Here is a 16,381-nt window from a genome sequence, read left to right as displayed (position 1 = left end):
CAGCACGGGCCTGATCAAAATGGCAAGACAACGAAGTCAGTAAGGACAACTGATGATTAGGGGACACCCCACTGGAGAGCTATAGAATACAAGAGATGTTTGAACTCAACTTGGTCAAATGTTATCTCTTATTTTGACCCTTAAGGCTAACTGCTATATACCACCAACCACAGTTGAGGATGTTGTCCTAATCAGGCATTCCAACTCACCTTCCCTGTGGACAGCCCTTGCAGTCACTTTGCAGTATCTCATCTTGATAAGTTCCAGCAAGGCATGCAAGTGGTAATCCAGTCTCTCCCGGACAGTAATGGCCGATAGTACAGTTGTAAGCACTTGGTGTTGGAGTGACCTGACCAGCTGGGCAGTAGTATCCAGGGGCACAGGGTCCGGTGACATTCGTATCTGCGGGACCACTGCAATAGTACCCAGCGGTGCAAGGAATACAGTCAGTCAGGTTGGTGTTCTTGATTGTATCAGACATGGAACCAGCAGGGCAAGCAGATGGCGTTGCAGATCCCTCTGGGCAGTAATATCCAGCAGGACACTCTCGGTGTGGCGGATCAGGTCGAGATGCATTGACATCACAGTAGTATCCAGCATTGCAAGGACCATTTGGCGTAGCCCTACCATAGCCCATACAATACTGTCCTTGGCTGCAGGGGACAGGGTAGGCACTGCCGCTTGGACAGTAGTAACCAGGCCAGCATTTCCCACCAGTGTAGTTGGCAAGTGGGCAGGTACATTCAGACAGGTTTGTTGAGTTGCCTTCATGAAGCGGCTCAGCCATCCAGGATCCACCAGTGCAGTACCAACCAGCATTGCAATTGCCACTTGTCATACTCATGCCATCATCTGAAAGAATAATAATATTTCAGTCAAGTTTTTGTAGCTTCAGTGCAGGTCTAACTTGATCCACAGGCACATTCAACACTGAAGATCACATATTTCATGTCAATTTCTCCATCATTCCTGTATGAGAGAGCTCAGAAGAAGATATCATTTGAGGCGAAGTTAAGTACTCACATTCGCAGTACTCTCCAGGAGGACACGAGAGGCAGTCTTCTGGCGCATTGCTTCCATTCACCGGGTTGTAGCTCCCCTTGGGACAGGGGAACTGGTAGGGACTCGTGGTACCACTGGGGCAGTAATAGCCGGATGGACACACTTGACTAGCATGTTCAGTCGAGTTCTGTAGGCAATAATAGCCAGCAGGGCATCCATGGCACACAGACTGGCCGACACGGTCACTGAAATCACAAGAGCAGAGATGGAAACCACCTGGCACATTCATCCACTCTCCCGCAAGGCAAAACAGTACATTACCAGGAATTTCTTCCAGCTACATCGAAATTTGATTCAGAAAATATTTTCACAATTTGCGAAAATTTGGCAGTTAAAGTTTCAAATGACTAACCTGTAAGTTCCAGCAGCACAAGGTAGAGGACTGACAGTTCCTATGGGACAATAGTGGCCAAGAGGACAGATATCTCCATCACCTGTATTGGTGCCGTTTGGTTCAGCCATGTTGACACCCGTCTTGCAGTAATAACCAGCTGAGCACTGCCCCTGGGTCTCATTCATGGCTGGGTAAGGGCAGTATTCTCCACCATCACATTGTGTACACTGGGTCAGATTCTGTAACCCAGTCAATGGGTTGTAGGTACCGGCTGGACATTGCTGGAGTCCAATCTTGAATGGACAGTAGTAGCCTGGGAGACAGATCTTTGCCTTGTCACGGAAGTTACAATAATATCCAGCGGGGCAGTCCTGGCATACTGCAGCACCTTGGTAGTCGGTGAATGTCGTGTTCGGGCAGAAATAATGGGTTGTTGATCCCTGGGGACAGTAAGATCCCTTCGGACAGATGTTGCCAGTCGTACCATCAACAGGAGCAGAACTTGAAGCGCCTCCAATACAGTAGTAGCCAGGATCACAATCACCAGTGTAGTTTGCCAAAGCAGACGCATTACAGAACTTGCCAGGGTCACATGACAGGCAAGCAGACGTGTTGGTCATCCTTGTGTTTGGCTGGTATGTTCCTGAAGGACAAGCTAGTGGTGTTGTGCTGTGTTCTGGGCAGTAATGGCCAACAGGACACTCATCACCGTAAGACTGGCCCACCGGGGCGACACTGTGGGAGCCGTTGATACAATAGAAGCCAGCCTCACATGATCCATTTGGTGCCGTCAATCCAGGCGAGGCACAATATTCTCCTGGTGGACACACAGTGCAATCCGTAAGTGCAGCTAAGTTGGCGTTATTGCCGTACGTTCCCTTTGGACAGAGGTTTGGCCAGTAAGATCCCTGTGGGCAGTATGTACCCTGAGCGCATGGTCCCCCTCTGGCAGACAAGGAAGGTGTGGGCGTCTTTGCACCCAACACACAGTAGTATCCAGCCGTACATTCACCAGTAGGTTCCGTGATGTTCTCGGCCTCACAATACCATCCTGCAGGGCAAAGACGACACTCAGCTTCACTTTCAAGTTTTGTCGTGTTGCTGTAGGTACCGACAGGACATGGATTCTGACGAGCGGTTTCCGTTCCGTTTGGACAGTAAAAACCAGCAGGACAATCCTTAGGTGTCACAACGCCATGCGAGGTTGCGTTCGTTCCACTCTGCAGCTCCAAAATAGCCTCATTTCGATCGCAGTACAGGCCAGCTGGACATACCAGACATACCCCACGCTCTGGAAGAGGTTGGTAGTATCCTGCTTCACATGGTGTTTGAACTGGGCTACCTGTTGGACACTGGTGGCCTGCGTAACATTGCTTGCCTGGTGGCTGTGGGACAGTCATTCCTTCTGGACAATACCAGCCAACATCACAATCTGAATCAGGGAGAGCACGGCCATATCCTGAGCAGTATTTCCCGGCTGTACACGGCAAGCAGTTACTCTTATTCTGGTTGGCAAATCTGTTGGAGAATTCACCAGGCTGGCAAGCAATTGGTGATGCACTTGCTTGGGGGCAATAGTGACCTTTCGGACAAACATCACCAGTCAAATCGCTGACTGGGTTGGGGAGAATAGTGCTTCCATTACAATAGTAGCCAGCCTGGCAGTCACCAGTGACGGTTGCTAATTCATCCGTTTGGCAGTAGGAGCCTGGATCACATGGTATTGGAGCAGATGCACCAGAGGGACAGTACGTTCCAGCTTTACACATGCCTCCCATATTCAGAAGTGGGCAAGCACACCCGTCCGTAGCGTTTCCTGTTATCGTAGGCTGATCAGACCATGATCCCAGAGTACAGTACCAGCCCGCTGCACATAGACCAGCAGGTTCAGCAAGACCAACCGTGGGGCAGTAGTTACCAGGCAAGCATTGCTGACAGGCGCTCTCATCTTCTGCTGCAGTCTTGTTGTTGAACGTTCCATTGCTGCAAGGATACTGGATGGCAAACTCGGTCTTGGCAGGACAATAGTGACCTGAAAGGAAGAGGATCATGCATAACTGGTCCACCAGAACACACGTTTTTATCATTCAAACCGAGTTTGATGCACATTCACCCAGCATGGACTTGGACGGTAGTCATTTAGAGTCAAAGATAGGTACAATTTCTCCTTTGAGGACTTAGAATCAACACCACAGTCTGCAGGAATCAGAACAAAATCTCCTCTTTTGTACCTGGTTATGCTTGTGAATTGATAAGTCCAAGGTAACCAAGCTGTAACAAAGTTATGATTGTTCATCCGCATGCATTACCGGATACAAAATCTGTGAATTTTCTTTGAATCTTGACTGAACTCACCTTTTGGACATTCTATAAATGTGACAGTTCCACCTTTGCAGTAATAACCAGCCGGGCAATCCGTGCAGTTTGAGCTCATCTGAGCTGGGCTGTAGGTCCCAGAGGGGCAGTAGATATCCCTGGAGGACCCTTCTGGGCAGTACGAGCCCGCAGGACATGGGCCTCCAGTGCTTGTTGTATTCGGAGGCCGAGACGAGATGGATCCACCAAGGCAATAGAATCCAGGTTCGCAAAAACCAACCGGGAATTCGAGTCCAGCTTGATTACAGTAGTACCCAGGTAAGCAGCTTGTGCAGCCGCTTAGTGATTTTGCCATAGTTGCATTGTTGAAGGTTCCGGCTGGGCATGGTGTTGGGACATCAGTGCCTGATTCGCAATAATGGCCGACAGGGCAGATTCCCGCATCACCAGTGTTGCCACCTGAGGGTGCCGCCATATTGGATCCACTGGAACAGTAATATCCGGGTGAGCATGGTCCAGTGACAGAAGTTGCGTTTGTCTCGCTACAATAGCTCCCGCCTGGGCAGGTCGTACATTGTGTCTCATTAGCCAAACCTGTAAGGGAACTGTACGTGCCAGCAGGACAAGACTGCCAGACGTAACCTGTACCAGCTGGGCAGTAGAATCCTGCAGGACAGTCTTGCGGGTGTGATCCATTCGTGCAGTAATGTCCAGCAGTGCAGGTAAGACATTGAGAATTCTGCAACGTGTCGGTGAAGGTTCCAGGCGGACATAGGATCGGTTGGCCAGTCCCTGAAGGGCAATAGTGGCCGATCGGACATTGATCCCCACTGCTGCCATCAACAGGTGCGGCCACAGTAGCACTGGTGCTACAGTAGTATCCAGCAGTACAGTTGCCTTGTGGGGCAGTGTTACCATATCCTGGACAGTACATTCCTGGACTGCAAGGACTGCAGTTACCCATGTTGATAACACCTAGAAGAAACCAACAAAAAAGATATCAGCAACTAAAAACAGATCAACAAATAACCAGCTACAAAATCAACAAGAAAGTTTCCATCAACTTCACCACTCAGATATCACCAGCAGAAGCCAACTGGGAGCCCAAAGGCATCTCCCCATTCCACTTGAGTCTTGCACAGGAATCTGCACCAAAATGAAGATGCCACCCAATGCGCCTTTGGTAGCATTAAGGAATAGCATCTTTGTATGATGTTCAGTCACAACAAGACAAAAAGTGTCTGAACCTGATCCAAATCCTAATCTCAAGTTGAACCTTGGAAAACAAGTCGAATTCACAACCCAAGTTGAACTCACCTTCGGCAGCATTGAAAGTTCCAGGAGGACAATTCTTTGGACTTGACGATCCAGGTGGACAGTATGTTCCTGCTGGACAGATGGCACCTGTGGTGTTGTCAGTTGGGCTATCGACAGACGCACCACTGGTGCAGTAATAGCCACCGGCACAGACACTGGTAGGGCCACTGAGACCTTCGCTGCCACAGTACATGCCACCGGTGCAAGGAGTACAGTCGGAGAGTCTCTGGAGATGGGTGACGTTGCTGGAAACGTAAAGACATACTGGTGAAGACTCGAACCAACATTGACCTCTATTATCAAAAAAAATTGAATCATGATGAGAGCACATGTCCAGTGTCGGAAATAAATTTAATAGTTTACGAGCCCTTTAGCAAAAGCATCAATGAAGGCAATGTACTTTCAGTAAGAAACTATCATAAATCTGTCAAGTCTCTCCTTGATTTTATACATTTTTGCCACGGGGAGAATCTGCTATGGGTACTCACTTAAAGGTTCCAACAGGACACTTGTATTCAGTTGCAAATCTTGTACCATTGAGACAATAGTGACCTACAGGGCAGGGTTCAGGGTTATGGACACCGTGAGAACACAGCGTGTCATTCTGTAATGTGGCATCACAGTAGAAACCTGGTGGGCACACTTTGCACAAGTCCTGCAAATCAGAAACGGAAAACGTTTGAAAAAACAAATAAAGACACATGTATATGTCTTTGAACTATGTCATTTGATTAGCATTTCCAAAGCTTTCTACAAAGATGAGCTAAATTCACCAGTCGAGACTCCCTGCACATATTCAGGTTAATAGAGCCAGCTTTTGAGAAATGTTCTTGTTTAACAGGTCAAATTTCTATTCACTAGCTTATACAAAAGAGAGATAAGATCTTCAACTCAATGAACTGCCCAAAGTTGGCAGAAACCTTTTCAAACAAAAAAAATTGCGAGATTCATATTACCTTGGCGAATTCATCCTGGAATGTTCCAGCTATGCAAGCCTGCTCGGCCACGCTCCCTGCTGGGCAGAAGTGACCGGGAGTACACTGCCTACTGATGGGGCTGCTGGTGTTCTGTCCACTTGGGCAGTAGTACCCGCCGTCACAAAGACCATTAGGTGCCGCAAGACCAAAATCTTGGCAGTAGTATCCTGTGGGATGAGGAAGGAATATGAAGAGAATCTAATCTTTAGTGAGGATGGAGCTCAAATTCTGCCAATTCCGCCTGTGTGGTGCTTATTCCTCTTTAAGCACAACGAATAAAAAGCTAGATTACTGAGCCCCTTTCCTAGATTATTGAGTGTACACCAGTAGTGAAATTATCAACTGCTTTACAAAATTCTGGATTTTGCCAAGACTGACTCTGGAGAAAGTTGCCAAGGAAGAAGAAACTGACCTGCTGTGCAAGGCTGACAATCGTCGAACTTTGTATTACGGGTCGCATTGGAGAAGTAGCCAGGAGGACATGGGCTGGGTACAGCAGTCCCGGCAGGACAGTAACTTCCACGAGGGCACACACTACCGGTGCCGTCATTCTGCGGGTCAGCACGGGTTGCACCACCGGTACAATAGTAACCAGCCGCACACCTGCCGGTGACGTTACTAAGGCCAATCTGGTCACAGAAGTATCCTGCAATAAAGAAGTGAAACTTATTTAAAGCAGAAAAAAGAAAAGTGAAAAAAATATTTGGACTTGAAATTTTTTTTTCATCTGTAGCATGACAAATTTGCCGAAATCCATTTGAATTTGATTATAGCCACACTCCTTTTCTCTATTCTTACCTTCAGTGCAGGACATTGGCTCGTTGGATCCCAGGGGGCAGAACTGTCCTTTCTGGCACTGGCCTCCTGTAGCATTTGTTGGACAGTAGCAGTTACTGCTGATGTTGACGGTCGAGTTATCACAGCTTGGGGTACCATAGTCTGCAGGCTGATCTGCCCAGGATCCTCGCACACAGTACCACCCTTCACTACACGGGCCAGTAGGTTTGCTCAGCCCCGAAGTTGGGCAGTACATTCCTGGATCACAAGGCTGGCAATCCGTCTTGCTACCCTTTGTGGTGAAGTTGTTGTATGTCCCCTTCTCACACGGGAACTCAGTCCCATAGGCTGTGCCAGCAGGGCAGTAGTGACCAACTGGACATGGGAATGCTGTAGAACTTGTCGAGTTCACAGGACAGTAGTAGTTCTTTGAACACAGTGGGCATGATTGTTGACCTGCAGCCATGTTGTAAGTTCCTGCTGGGCAACTCAAGGGGAATGAGGTTCCAGGTGGACATTTGAACCCTAATGGGCATGGTCCTCCAGTCGAATCAACTACAGGGTTGTTGGGTACTTTAGCTCCAAGGAGACAGTAGAATCCACCATCACATGGACCAGTAGGGGTAGAGAGACCAGGTGTCCCACAGTATTGGCCATAGGGACATAAAGTACACTGAGTTGAGTTTGTCAGTTTCGTTTTGTTGCTGTAGGTACCAATAGGGCATGGAAGAGGTGTTGTTGTTTGTTGTGGGCAGTACGACCCAGCAGGACAGGGTCCAGCATTGCCGGTGAAGTTGGCATCAGGAGTTGGGGTGTCTGAGCCAAACGTGCAGAAATACCCAGCATCACACGGTCCAGAGGGTCCAGAGGCATTGTATCTGTTGCAATAGTAGCCACCACTGCAGTCAGTACACTGGGAGGCAGCAGCTAATCCAGGGTTGGTGCTGTAAGTCCCATACGGACAGGACTTCCACACATTTCCTGTACCAGATGGGCAATAGAATCCAGCAGGACACTGAATGAGGTTCAAGCCATCTAGGCAATAGTGTCCAGCCGTGCAATCATCACAGACAGCTGCTTGTGTGTTGGTCATGAACGTCCCAACTGGACAAGGTACAGGACTGGCTGTTTCACCAGGACAATAATGACCGACCGTACATGGTGCTCCAGTGACACCACCGTCATTAGGTGTAGCACTGGTTGTGTTGCCTGTACAGTAGTAACCTGGTGCACATGGACCAACAGGTTCAAATATTCCAGTCTTGTCACAGTAATATCCTGCAGGACATGCTGGACATTCCGTAGCCGATGACAATCCAGTGGAGTTTGACATGGTTCCAACAGGGCAGGGCACAGGAACCACAGTGCCCTGTGGGCAGTATTTACCAGCCGGACAAGGACCACCAGTAACACCATCTACGGGAGCTGTCACTGATGAACCATTCTTACACCAAGAACCAGCATCACAAGGACCTGAAATGCATACAAGGATACATGAATGAGCATATAGACATCTGCAGCCACAACACGGCAATCACTATCATAAAAGAATTCATATCTTTTCCATTTCTATGATAATGAAGCAGAGACAATGTTTTGTTTTCTTTGGTAAAATGCTGTTTTGCTAGCACTCAAGGGCAGGGACGTTCTGATGATAACATTGAATAATCTTACCTTGCACGTTGCTCCTTCCCAGTGTTCCACAGTAGGAGCCTGGGTCACATGGCGTACACTGGTCCTCACTCTGTAGTTGTGTTGACGGGTTGTACGTGCCTCTTGGACAGGGGTACTGCGTTGACAACTGTGTTCCATTCAAGCAGTAGTGGCCAACAGGGCAGGGATAACTGGTATAGGTCGTGACTGGAGCATTGGCCTTGTCACAGTAGAAACCTGAAAGAAGACGATGAATGTTTTGAAACGAAACCTATCAAGAAATGTTTATACCAATAGGAAGTTTCGAACGATGCAGTCAAATGCTAGGGCACGTGGGAGAAACCTTATGCTTATATTGGGAGTTGTTAAAAAACCTGAGCGCAACCTTTGACATCGGTTGACCCCTGTCTGACGTCATGGAATTGACCACCCACGGATTAGCTCTGTGGGTAACGTGGTGTCTCTCCAGACAGCATCCACGATAGCATTCTTTAAAATCAACTATAAAGGATATTGTGCTTACCTGCAAGGCATTCTTTACAGGACCCTTGAGCGGATTCATCCTGGTAAGTACCAGATGGACAAGCCTCCATGACAAAACTTCCACGCACACAGAAATAACCTGGGCTGCATGCCAATGGACTGCTCATGTTCTGTCCAGTGGGGCAGTAGTATCCTGGAAGACAAGGATGAAAATACTCATGAACTTTTTGAAAAATTGAAAAACAGAACACAAAAAACCACATGAAGCCGAGGGTATGTCAGTGGTGACTGGGAGTGTACTTGTGCTAGGCATTAGTCAAGTTTCGTTTAGTAGCTTCTTCGCAATCCAGTGATTAACTGGTGCCTAGAATTCATCTACATTTGAAAACCTCGATCATAATCTAAAGTTACACGAGACAATCATTAAGAAAGATGTATCTTTTAACCTTCGTCGCAAAGATCTGTCGGTGCCGTTAGACCATAGGAACCACAGTAGTAACGCTGTTCGCAGGGGACGCAATCCGAGATGGCTTTCAGGCCAGTTGTGTTGGAATAGGTTCCAGGGGGACAGCGGGGCTGATTGGTGGTGGTACCAGTACCGCAGTATCTACCAGAAGGGCAAACATCCCCGGTCACTCCATCTGTTGGATTGGGCTTGGTGGCACCGCGAGCACAGTAATATCCTTGCGCACATACTCCTGTCACATCCGCTAACCCAGCTGTGCCACAGTAGCTGCCTTCCCGACACAGAATGGGTTCCTCAGACCCAGTAGGACAGTAGTAGCCAGGCTGACATTTCCCTCCTGTTGAGTTGCCCGGGCAGAGGCAGCTGCCATGGGTGAAGTTGTCGTAGTCAGACGGCTGGGCGGACCATGCAGCATTGACACAGAACCAACCTGGAATGCAAAGAAGGTTTATATGGAACAACCGATAGAAGTGGAAGGAGCTACCATAATTGATAGGATGGATTCCCTGGGCATGGAGATTATCACTACTGAGCTGCGCACTGTGAAAAATTCTGCCGATGATGATAACTTTATGAGAACAAAGCCACAACCTAAAACACTGGTATAAGATCAATGTAAGATTACTTACCTGCATCACAGTCTGCAGTTGGTGCACTCAGTCCCTCAGAGCCGCAGTACTTGCCGGGTGGACATGGAGAGCAGTCGCTCAAACTGACACCATTCTGACCACCACGGTAATATCCTTTCGGGCACTTAAACTCTACACCATAAGTTGTACCATTTGGACAAAAATGGCCAACAGGACAGGGGAATTTAGAGTAATCCGTTGTATTCTCTGGACAGAAGTACCCTTCAGGACAGTTGAAACAGGTCGGCTGACCTGTCAGATTCTGGTAGGAGCCGGCTGGGCAGCCAAGTGGGTATGATGTGCCCTCGGGACAGTACCTTCCGTACGGGCACGGACCACCGACCGAAGAATCAGACCCTGAAATGTCAGGAATGAAAATTTACAATCGGCATTCAAATACCCTGTGTGATGCCCCATATGAGAAGTGACACATAAAATCTACAACGTAAACTCTTTGCAAACCCAGCCCTATAGGTGGGACGTTTTGAATTAGCTTCTTACCTGTTGGTGTTGGTGTATTACTCTTCCGCAGGCAATAGAATCCAGGAGCACACGGTGCAGTAGAATCGTTCAGGCCAGGACTACCACAATATTGTCCAAGTTTACAGTCAATACAATCGCCAACAGCAGTGGCTTGTATGGTGTCCCTGTAAGTTCCACTCGGGCAAGGGACAGGATCTTCTGTCTTCTTCGGGCAGTAGTGGCCGACAGGACAAGGCCCGCCTACCCCACTAGTGGTCTCGGGAGTGGGAGTGCTAACATTTACACCTGAAACAAATTTGTATGACAGTTGAAAAGTGGACAGTAAGAAGTAGAATACCAACTGGCTTGGCAAATATATTTCAGATATACTGAAAGCATGGTCCACATTGTAGTTAGTCAAAATGGCATAACTATTAGTGGGCCATATGACCTGTTTCAGCCTTATCTGCAGCAGTCCATGGAAGCAATTTCATCAGAAAAAATAAGGACACATCCCAACCTTTCTCTCCCAAGACCTTATAAAGCTAAAGCACCGGTAGATTGTTCAATCCTGTGATTCTGTATGTTTCCACAGCAGCTCATTATCTTTGACTGGTTGATAACTTAGAGCATATTTTGACTTACCCATTTTACAATAATAACCGGCCGCGCATTCAGCTGTGCCTGTGTCATTCACACTCGGATCGAAACTGGTGGCACCCATCTTGTAACAGTAGTAACCGCCCAAACATTGTTGACAGTCACTCTCCCGAGACATTCCTGAAAGAGTTGGAAAAGGTGTCAATCGACCTCAACTGAACGGACAAAGTGATTTGGTACCAAATGCATCAAAGTACCTTTTTCACTGACACTACTAACAGAAGAAGTTCAAGAAAACACTCAACCTACCAAGCTCTGCATTGTAAGTTCCCCGTGGACATTTTGGCTGATCGATGGTGGTGTTTTCAGGGCAGTAGCGACCTCTGGGACATCGTAACGGTATCTCACCATCGGTACAATAGAATCCTGCTGGACAATCAAAGCAGTAGTCGAGTTGGGTGACATTGGTGAAGCTTCCCGGGGGGCAAGTCAGTGGTTCACCAGTTCCTTGTGGGCAGTAATTACCCTTCGGGCAAGGGGCACCGGTCGAGCCGCCATCATTCGGGCGGGCCGTGTATGCTCCCCGACGACAGAAATATCCCGGATCGCAGACACCATTAGGAGTGGTTAGAGCAGATCCTGCACAAACTTTCCCAGGGTCACACAGCGTGCAGTTGTCCTCAGCAGAGTTGCCAGTGTAGTTGCTGTAGGTACCATTTGGACAGGGGTGGTGTTGATATTGGGCTGTACCCTCAGGACAATAGAATCCAGGTGGACAGAGGTCACCGAAGGGCATCCCCACAGGTGTTGATATGTTGGCACCATCTGGAATATTACAAGAGAAGGTTTACATTGGGAAATAGACTCTTGATCAAATTCCTTATTCAAATTCCATCTTCAACCATCATGAATATTAACTCTGTCAAATTCCATCTCCTAGTACTACTTCTTCAGCAATGGCATCTGACAAAGCATAGAAGCCCATTAACCTGGACCATGACCAAGAATTCAAGATAAACTGAATATTTTTCTCATTTAAGGAATGACAACTTGAGAGATTGAACTTACCATTGCAATAATGTCCTGGTACACACATGGTATTTGGTGCCGAGAGTCCAACAGATTCGCATGCTTGTCCAGCAGTGCATGGGTCGCAATGAGCCTCCTCGTAGCGTCCGACTTCTTTCAACATGGTACCTCTCGGGCATGGCGTGGGCACCTTGCTTCCAAGTGGGCAGTATGATCCTTGCGGGCAGATAACATTGTCAATCATACCAGTTTCATTGCAGTAGTATCCCTGAGGACACTGGAGACAAGATGGTGACCTCATGGCTGGTTGATGCGTCCCACGAGGGCATGGAGTTTCTTTATAGGCACCTTCCTCCGAGAAATGCCCAGCACTGGTTTCATATTGTGTTGGGATACCAGATCCGCCAGTACAGTAATAACCGGCCGTACACTTCTGGGAGGCATCCGTGCTACTGGAGCCAGCACAGTAGAATCCAGGGTCACACGGGATACAATCATACTCTGTCTTGGCACCAGCTGATTTACTGTACTTGCCAACGGGGCATGATGTGGGTGTAGCACTACCGGCTGGGCAATAACCACCAGCGGGACAGAGACCACCAGTGGGGCCATCAGGAGGTGCAGAGGTATAGGCCTTTTCTCGGCAATAGAATCCAGCATCGCAGATATCTGTTGGAGCAGTCATTCCGATACCATCACAATAGGAGCCACCAGGACACGGAGTACAATCGGTAGAGGTTCGCAAGCCAGATGAGTTACTGTAAGTCCCAAGAGGACAGGGCTGTGGGTTTACTGTTCCACTCACACAGAAATAGCCCCTTGGACAAATGATTGGTTCAGCTAAGCCTTCAATGTTACAGAAATAACCAGAGATACATTCTGTACAGTCCTGGAATGACTCTCTCGCCGATGAATTCCGGTAGAAGCCAACAGGGCAGGGGAATGTGTTGGAAAGACCAGTTCCTACAGGACAATAGTAACCTCCAGGACAGGGTCCAGCCGGCTGAGACAATCCAGCTGGAGTACAGTACTCCCCAGCGGTACACGCCTGACATTCAGAAACCTTCTGCAAGCCATAATGTTCATTGAAGGTCCCCACTGGACATGGCACTGGATATGGATTGACATCACCTCGTGGACAGTAGTAACCAGTGCGGCACTTATCATTGTCTAAATCTGGCGCTTGAACCATTCCTGGTGGACATTCGACTCCAGCAGGGCAGATCCTGTCCGACAACATGTATGCTTGACTTGTGGTGTTTAGATCACAGTAATGTCCGGCATCGCAGGTCGTACACACGGCCGCACCAGAATCTGAGAAGTTTCCTTTGTCGCATGGAAGTGGATCTGCAACGCCCTCTATAGGACAATACGATCCAGCTGTACATGGAACGCATGCCGAGACATTCTTCCCTTCTTCGTCTGGATTATAAGTACCCCTGAAATGAACCAAAGTTATCTCACCATCACAAAAAAATCAAGCACAGAGCATAGTATTAACCCATGAACTGTTTTTATAATGTAAGATGTGTCAAACCATGTCTGACTGCATACCATATAAAACGTTTCTACAACCACTCTGAAAAGTGACACCTAGTTTCAAGGAAGAATCAACCACTTGTCATCCCAAATGCAGGGGCGATTATGACAACAACCTTTCAAAATGCTACGATCTGTATTCTGGTCACAACTTTGAAGATTCAACCTGTTTTAAGCCACCTCAGGATCACAACTTTACAACCCATCCGGCTTCTTTCACGCTACAAAAGAAGAGAAGAGGAAGTGGCAAACTTACGCTGAACATGGAGTAGGTAATGCGGATCCTGCAGGGCAATAATGACCGGCCGGACAGTCGACACATTGCTCCCATGCCGTGTTACCAGTGTTGTTACTGTAGGACCCAGCATGGCACGGGTTCTCTGTTGCCGTCTTTGTACCTGAAACACAAACGCGTAAGATGTTTAGATAAAACACTTCGTACGAAATGAAACTTATCCACACTAAAGCACTGGTCATTAAATTCTTCATGCAGTGAATGTATTTTAACATGCTTTCTATGCCTCAGGAGACCTGGGGAGGGCTCACAGCAGCTGCAACCCAACCTTCAACTACACAACTTCTGAATATTTTGTTTGAACTTCAATAATGTCAACCATTGACTTGTCATAGTTTCCAAGAAATTTCTTTCATTGTGAATTCCGAGATAACTTACCATCTGGGCACCAATGACCTTTGGCACAGGTTTCTGCAGGGAGAACCGTGGCTTCCAGACAATAATATCCTCTCGGACACACATAACACTCTTCCACAGAACGCAAATTAGTCAGGTTAGTCCATGATCCTGCGGGGCAGGGATGTTGTGTCGGGCTTCCAGTACCGTTGGGGCAATAATGACCTTGTGCACAGGCAACAGGTGGTTTCTGTTGGCCACCGGTGCCGATTAAACATGCAACAGTAGGTGGACATGTCTCACACTGCTCAATCGCTGTCAGGTTGTTGAAGTTGGTGAAGGTTCCTGGTGGGCAGGCATATTCCGTTTGATTTGGAAGGTAGTTTCCTCCAGGACAGTAATATCCAGGTGCACAGGGCCGATCTGGTGACGTTAGGCCAAAATTCGTACAAGATTCACCAGCGACGCATGACATACAGCCAGTAACATTCTGCTGGCTGACGTATGGATTATATGTTCCTTGGAGGCAAGGGGTTGGAGTGGCAGTTCCTGATGCGCACCAATGACCTGCTGGGCAGTTCTTGCAGAACTCTCCGCCAGTAGCGCCCTCCTCTTCTGTGTATGAACCAGCAGGACACTTAGTGGCTGTTCCTGTTGACCGTCGACAGAAGTGACCACGGGGACAAACACATTCTTTACAGTTGGGTGTAGCAGTTCCTCCAGCGCAGACCCTACCTGCGGGACACGAGAGACACTCATCAGCAGATACAGCTCCAAGGTTCTTATAGTAGGTCCCAGGTGCGCAAGGATGGTCTTTGTAGTCACCTGTGCTTTCTGGGCAATAATGGCCTCGCGGACATATCAGCTTGTTTGTAATTGGTGGATTTAGAGATGAACCAGTGGTACCTTCAGGGCAGAAATAGCCTTTTGGGCACTTCTTACAGGCATTTGCTTCAGATGACTGTCCAGTCAAGTAACCATATTTCCCTTTTGGGCATGGAGTTTTATCTTTCCCGTTTGCGCAATAGTACCCTAACGGACAGATTGCAGTTGCTGGTTGAGGAGATATACTTCCTCCAGGGCAGGCATAGCCACCATTACATGCAGTACAAGAGGGAGAACCAGCATAGCTGTATTCTCCTGCCAGGCAGACGACAGGAGCAGCGGCTTGATTCCGGCACTGGTAACCAGCAGGACATGTAAAACACTGAGTATATCCTTCCAAACTGTACTTTCCTGCAGCACAAGCCGTTCCAGTTTGATTCCTCATAGGACATTCCTTCCCGGCTTTACATTTTGTACAAGATATCTGCTTGTCAACTGAGTACGTCCCGTCAGCACAGATGATCTTCATGTCAGCATATTTACTTGGACAGGCATAGCCAGCAGGACATGGAGTACAAGTGTCCTGGCCACCAGCACTGTAACTACCATCTGTGCATAGAGTTTTAGCAGCAGACGTGATACTTGAACAAGCGTATCCTGGTGGACATGAAGTGCATGTCGTCTGCTTTCCAATTGAATAAGTTCCTGGTTGGCAGTCAATGACAACAGCAGAGGCAGAGCTTGGACAAGCTTTCCCGGCAGGACATTCGACACAGCTTGTTGCATTAGCAGGAGCATAGTAACCACTCTCACACTGTGAATTGCCGGTGCCATCGTTTGTTGGACATTGCCATCCAGCCGGACAAGGGGTACATGATGTCTGTGACGAATATGAGAACGATCCAGATGCACAGGGAGTGACTGTTGCCGCAGTTGTGACCGGACAGTAACTTCCAGCCGGACATGGTGTGCATGATGACTGGTTGCCAGCAGAGTAGGTTCCTGGAAAACAAATTTACAGAAATAAATAAAGTTTTAAGAGTACATGTAAGAAGTGAACTGTCCCAAACCATGTATCATTTTCTCTCGAGTTGGTATTACCCAGGATAGCCCGAGTCACACTGATAAATAACAAAGGCCAAACAGTCCGAGGTCAAACGAAATCCCCTGGCTAGTGAGAAGCTACTGCAAAAGATTCTATACATCAGCTGCCTATAATAGATCTTTTTCCATGGGGTGGTCTGAAAAGGGATGAAATTCTTGCACTGTAAGAGTTTACTA

At 47.9% G+C, this 16,381-nt stretch overlaps 1 protein-coding gene across 1 annotated transcript in view; it reads right to left on the bottom strand.

Annotated features, from left to right (window-relative positions):
• Positions 1-16,381, bottom strand: part of LOC135483942 (uncharacterized) — a 54,679-nt gene that overhangs the window by 28,531 nt on the left and 9,767 nt on the right. Inside the window, exons 16-34 of the mRNA XM_064765017.1 lie at positions 14,318-16,102; positions 13,901-14,042; positions 12,145-13,544; positions 11,386-11,901; positions 11,122-11,256; positions 10,516-10,782; positions 10,015-10,371; positions 9,366-9,815; positions 8,960-9,112; positions 8,458-8,673; positions 6,805-8,256; positions 6,419-6,652; positions 5,986-6,173; positions 5,518-5,684; positions 5,030-5,274; positions 3,752-4,687; positions 1,415-3,428; positions 1,024-1,247; positions 210-852 (exon numbers count right to left, since the gene is read on the bottom strand). Coding sequence (XP_064621087.1) covers positions 210-852; positions 1,024-1,247; positions 1,415-3,428; positions 3,752-4,687; positions 5,030-5,274; positions 5,518-5,684; positions 5,986-6,173; positions 6,419-6,652; positions 6,805-8,256; positions 8,458-8,673; positions 8,960-9,112; positions 9,366-9,815; positions 10,015-10,371; positions 10,516-10,782; positions 11,122-11,256; positions 11,386-11,901; positions 12,145-13,544; positions 13,901-14,042; positions 14,318-16,102 — 11,524 coding nt within the window. The remainder of the gene's footprint in view (positions 1-209; positions 853-1,023; positions 1,248-1,414; positions 3,429-3,751; positions 4,688-5,029; positions 5,275-5,517; positions 5,685-5,985; positions 6,174-6,418; positions 6,653-6,804; positions 8,257-8,457; positions 8,674-8,959; positions 9,113-9,365; positions 9,816-10,014; positions 10,372-10,515; positions 10,783-11,121; positions 11,257-11,385; positions 11,902-12,144; positions 13,545-13,900; positions 14,043-14,317; positions 16,103-16,381) is intronic.

The sequence above is a fragment of the Lineus longissimus genome, chromosome 2 (genome assembly GCF_910592395.1).
Source record: "Lineus longissimus chromosome 2, tnLinLong1.2, whole genome shotgun sequence".
Lineage (NCBI taxonomy): Eukaryota > Metazoa > Nemertea > Pilidiophora > Heteronemertea > Lineidae > Lineus > Lineus longissimus.
The sequence above is the reverse complement of the archived record's forward strand: the minus strand, read 5'-3'. Positions and strand labels throughout refer to the sequence as shown.